The 5,169-nt window shown below is 51.1% G+C and overlaps 1 protein-coding gene across 1 annotated transcript; it reads left to right on the top strand.

The window, feature by feature from the left end:
- The first annotated feature begins 2,726 nt into the window (after positions 1-2,726).
- KCNA2 (potassium voltage-gated channel subfamily A member 2) lies at positions 2,727-4,235 on the top strand. Its single transcript, XM_009479268.2, has one exon. It carries the CDS (start codon positions 2,736-2,738, stop codon positions 4,233-4,235), a length of 1,500 nt encoding a protein of 499 aa, XP_009477543.1. The 5' UTR covers positions 2,727-2,735.
- Positions 4,236-5,169: the final 934 nt, after the last annotated feature.

The following is a 5,169-nucleotide window of genomic DNA, read 5'->3' as shown; positions in this document are numbered from 1 at the left end:
ACAAACCTGGGGTGTTTTGGGAAGAGAGAAAGGGGAGGAGAGAGTTTACAGACAGGAGAAAAAACTGTATTTAGAAAAAAAGATGCAAGGTTGGTTGATTTTTGGTGAAATAAGGGTATGTGGCTGCCAGATATTTTTTGCAGCAGCAGAAAGATGGTGTTGGTGGTGTTTTAGCACGATGCTCGGAGGAGCCAGGGAAGGTCAAATCCAGCTGAACTCCTGAGCCAGCTGCTGGGGAGCAAGCGGTGGGGAGAAAATGCAGAAAAAGGAGAAAAAACTGGGACAAATGCAACCTCCTCTCCCCTGGGCCTGGCAGAAAAGGGTTAAGTGAAGCGGTTGAATGCTGCAAGCCTTGTCAGGGTTGTACTATTTTTTCTAGTGCATAAGGAGAAGGGAGAGGAGGGTTGCACGGCAAGGGGAAATTTCCAAGAAAAGAGGGATCTGCGGCACTATCTGCACCTCGGGTGATGAAGAGAGAACCAACAGGCATAAATGGCCTGCAGACGGCTGAAATCTCTGCCGAGGAGATTGGGACCGTGGGGTTATTTTCCACCTGCCTCCCCTACCCGGTTCTGTAATCCTGGCTCAAAGTAGACAAGTCGAGTTGGAGCTGAAGAAGGGAGGTTAGAGGGTTTTTTTTTTTTTCCTTTGGGAGGGGAAAAAAAAAAAAAAAAGAAAAAAATGAGAGGTTGGTTGGACCTCTCTGGGTTGAGCATCTCCATGGTGGGAGGCAATGCAGGATGATCTAAATGAGCGCTCGTTAGGAGCAGGGATGCTGATGACCGGGCATCGACCGGGGACCAGAGCCTCAAGATCCCCATGAGAAATTTTGCCCACCGGAGTCGAGTTCCCACGGGGGGAGGGGGGGTCGGCCGGGGGGGCTGGCTTTTGGGAGGATGGGGAGGGCAGATGCAGGTTGCGTGGGTCCCGCGGTCGGGCCCACGATGCTCGGGGCTCCTCGGAGCCATCTGGGGGGGCAGGTGGCTTTGGGGGGGGACGGGCAGGGACCGGCGGGGGGTTCGGTCTCGCGGATGAAACCGGAGCCTCCTGAATCACCCGGGAACGCGACGCGTTGGCGTGGGCGCTGCGCCCGGTGGGTACCACCGACTCCGGGCTGCTCGGCAGTGGTGGGAACCCACCGTGGCTTTGCAGAGCTGGCTGGGGGGGGGCTGCGTCGTTCCCCCCCCTTCCCCTTCGCCTGGCACCGGCTCCCACGGGCAGCCCGGCCCCGCTGCACGCCGTGGCGTTGAGCGAGAGCGGAGGGAGATGGGGCTCTGGTTTTTTCCGCCTTGCCGCTAGCGCGCTCTCGCCCTCCTCTCGTGTTGCAGTGCAGGTTGGCCAGGCAGCGGGCAAACAGCTCGCAGGGAGGAAAAAAAGGGTGCCTGGAGGAGCTGGGGCTTTGCAGATGCTCCTTGCAAGCCCCCAGCAGCTTGCTACCTTCTTGGTGTTTTTTCCAGGCAATGCCACACCTCCCGAGGACACTGGGGACGTCGGGTTTTGCTGAGCTTAGCATCTTTTCACCGTCGTACCGAAGGCATCAGACAGACGCTCATCTGCCCTGAAGTGCAGATCTGCAACAGCTACCAGGAAGACTCTGTCTCTCTGTCTCTCTGTCTCTCTTTCTCTCTCTCTCCAGTCCAAACCATTACAAGACCTGACTTCCACCATCTGGGAAGCTAACCCCTTTTATGTCCCTTCTCCTTTTTCTACGATGACTCACCATTATTTTTAACTTTGAAGAGAGAGGAAATTATGGGGATCTTGGAAGCCTGTATTTCTCTCTAGGATTTCCCCAGGGTCAGATAATCGGTGTTACTAAGAGACACTAAGATTTGGCTTCTCCAGGTAATGTGATTTGTTTTCTGTGTGCCATGGTGGTTTGCAGAGAATGACAGGAGCCGGGACACCAGCGGTCGAGGAGGGGGACTGCAGTGGTCCGCGGGGCAGCTTGCATCGGCGGCTGCAAATTCAGGCAGCCGCAAAGCTTGCCCGGTTGGCTGCAGGCAGGGAGGGCAGCATGTCGCCTCGCCGCTTTATGGCCAGGGCAAGAGGATTGGGAAGGCGTCGAACTTAAAAACTTAAAAGCGGAGTTAGAGCTTTCCTAGAGGGTATATTGCCTGAGATTGCACGGTTAAATGTTAACCCTTAGCTGCATGCCTGGAAATGAGCTGAGCCTGGTCTGCCTCTCCCCGGCGCCCCGTGGGGTCCCGTCGCCACTTTAGGGCTGGATGGGGTTATTTTTCTTCCTTCCTTTCTCTTCCCTCCCCCCCTCCTTTTTGTGTTTTTTTTTTTTTTTTTTTTTTAAATTGGAATTTTGGGTTTTAGCCAAAAAAAGTTCTGCTTTGCCAATGCCAGTTTTTTCCACGCTGCTTCTGAATACGTGACGGTTCCTCAGGTGTTTTCTCTCTTCCACCTAATGGGTTTAGCTGGGAGTTTTTGAACTCTGTCCCAAAGCAGGCGAATTAACCCCCCTGAGGAAGGGGATAGACATGCTAGTGAAGGGAGCTGCTCTCCTCCCCCCAACTTTATTTCATCTCTCTCTTTCTCAGCAGGGGCGATTTTCTTTCCTCTTTTTTTTATTTTCTCTCCTTTTTTTATCATCCCTTCGCCTTTTCATGAGACACTTCCAAACCTACGTACCTGTCCTTCTGCAGGATAGTAGCCCTGCCCTGAATCCGATCCCACCACCGGGCGCTGGGAAGAGTTTAGCATAAGGATTTCTTTTAAACCCCAATATGACAGTTGCTACCGGAGATCCTGCAGACGAAGCTGCAGCTCTTCCCGGTCACCCGCAGGACACGTATAACCCTGAGACCGACCATGAATGCTGCGAGAGGGTGGTCATTAATATTTCAGGTCTGCGCTTTGAGACACAGCTCAAGACGCTAGCCCAGTTTCCAGAGACCTTACTAGGGGATCCTAAAAAGAGAATGAGATATTTCGACCCACTCCGGAATGAGTATTTCTTTGACCGGAACAGACCCAGCTTCGATGCGATTTTGTACTATTACCAGTCTGGTGGGAGGTTGCGGAGGCCGGTTAACGTGCCCTTAGATATCTTCTCGGAAGAGATTCGTTTCTATGAACTGGGGGAAGAAGCGATGGAGATGTTTCGGGAGGATGAAGGCTACATCAAAGAAGAGGAAAGACCGTTGCCCGAGAACGAGTTTCAGAGACAAGTGTGGTTGCTCTTTGAGTACCCCGAGAGCTCAGGCCCTGCCAGGATTATAGCTATTGTCTCCGTCATGGTGATTTTAATCTCCATCGTCAGCTTTTGCCTGGAAACATTGCCCATTTTTCGGGATGAGAATGAAGACATGCACGGCAGCGGGCTGAGCCATCCCCCCTACTCCAACAGCAGCATGGGGTACCAGCAGTCCACCTCTTTTACAGACCCCTTCTTCATCGTGGAGACACTTTGCATCATCTGGTTCTCCTTCGAGTTCTTGGTGAGATTTTTCGCCTGCCCCAGCAAGGCTGGGTTTTTTACCAACATCATGAACATTATAGACATTGTAGCCATCATTCCCTATTTCATCACCTTAGGGACGGAGCTGGCCGAGAAGCCGGAGGATGGTCAGCAAGGCCAGCAAGCCATGTCCTTGGCCATCCTCAGAGTCATCCGCTTGGTGAGGGTCTTCAGGATCTTCAAACTCTCCCGACACTCCAAGGGGCTGCAGATCCTGGGGCAGACTCTCAAGGCCAGCATGCGGGAGCTGGGCCTCTTGATATTTTTCCTCTTCATCGGCGTCATCCTCTTCTCCAGCGCCGTCTACTTTGCTGAGGCCGACGAGAGCGAGTCCCAGTTCCCGAGCATCCCCGATGCCTTCTGGTGGGCCGTGGTTTCCATGACGACTGTTGGCTACGGAGACATGGTCCCCACGACCATCGGGGGAAAAATAGTGGGTTCCTTGTGTGCCATCGCTGGCGTATTAACGATTGCCTTACCAGTGCCCGTCATAGTGTCTAACTTCAATTACTTCTACCACCGGGAGACGGAGGGGGAGGAGCAGGCTCAATATTTGCAAGTAACCAGCTGCCCAAAGATCCCCTCTTCCCCTGACCTAAAGAAAAGCAGAAGTGCCTCTACTATTAGTAAGTCTGATTATATGGAGATTCAGGAAGGCGTAAACAATAGCAATGAGGATTTTAGGGAGGAGAACTTGAAGACAGCCAATTGCACCCTAGCTAACACAAACTATGTGAATATCACCAAAATGCTAACCGATGTCTAGTCGCTAAAATCTAGTAATGTATTTAAAGCTGAAGTGGAACAATTGCAGATATTGAGTGCTGCTCTGCATTGTAGTTAATACAGTATTTTCTACGGTGTATATTTGGTTCTGCATGGGAAGCAATAGCTGTGTAAGTGACTTTTAACCTTTGATTTCCACACCGATAAGCGTTCGTGCAAAAAAAAAAAAAAAAAAAACCACCACCAAAACAAACCATTTTGTTTCCCTTCTCCCATCCCAGGCTTGAGGGTTTCCAAAGATACGGAGCAGTTGGGCATTTCGAGCACCGGGATGGGGATGCAGGGGGCAGCTCCGGACTATCCCGGGGTACCACGAACGCCGGTCCCTGTCCCGCGCAGCTGGGTGACAGCCAGCTTCCAGGCATGGGGAACGGCTGGGAAAGGTCAGGCAGAGCTTAACGAAGGGAAGATGCAGTCGTGTGTCCAAATTGCTTGAAGGCTCGGGTTTCCGGCCCGGGAATGCCAAGTGCGAACGCATCACCCAGGCTCATGTTTCATAACTGAAAATGCTGCATGCTGCAATAGTTTCAGCCACTGCAGTATGCCAGTGTGAGGGCCAGGGGAGGGATAATTAGTATGACGGCACATTATTTATTAAGTCTTAAATTTTCTATGCTAGGCATCAGGAGGGACGAGTAAATAAATCAAGCGCTTGGATTTTATTTATTTATTTAGATGACACTTCCATCACCAATATTTCCAGGATCACCAAAGACACCTCCACTGACACATTGCAAATGAGTTGGAAAAAGCATCTTTTTTTATATCTATATAGACAACTGGAGCAACTATGCTGTGGCCTATAATATATTTATACTGCAGTGAAATTTAACCAGTAATACAGTACAGCTGCATGGATATTCGTTGCATGAATCTGAATATTTAATACACACACAAATATATATTTTCTTAGT

Source organism: Pelecanus crispus, chromosome 17, assembly GCF_030463565.1.
Source record: "Pelecanus crispus isolate bPelCri1 chromosome 17, bPelCri1.pri, whole genome shotgun sequence".
NCBI classification, from domain to species: domain Eukaryota; kingdom Metazoa; phylum Chordata; class Aves; order Pelecaniformes; family Pelecanidae; genus Pelecanus; species Pelecanus crispus.
Note: the sequence above shows the minus strand (reverse complement) of the source record. Positions and strands in the feature narration are given on the sequence as shown.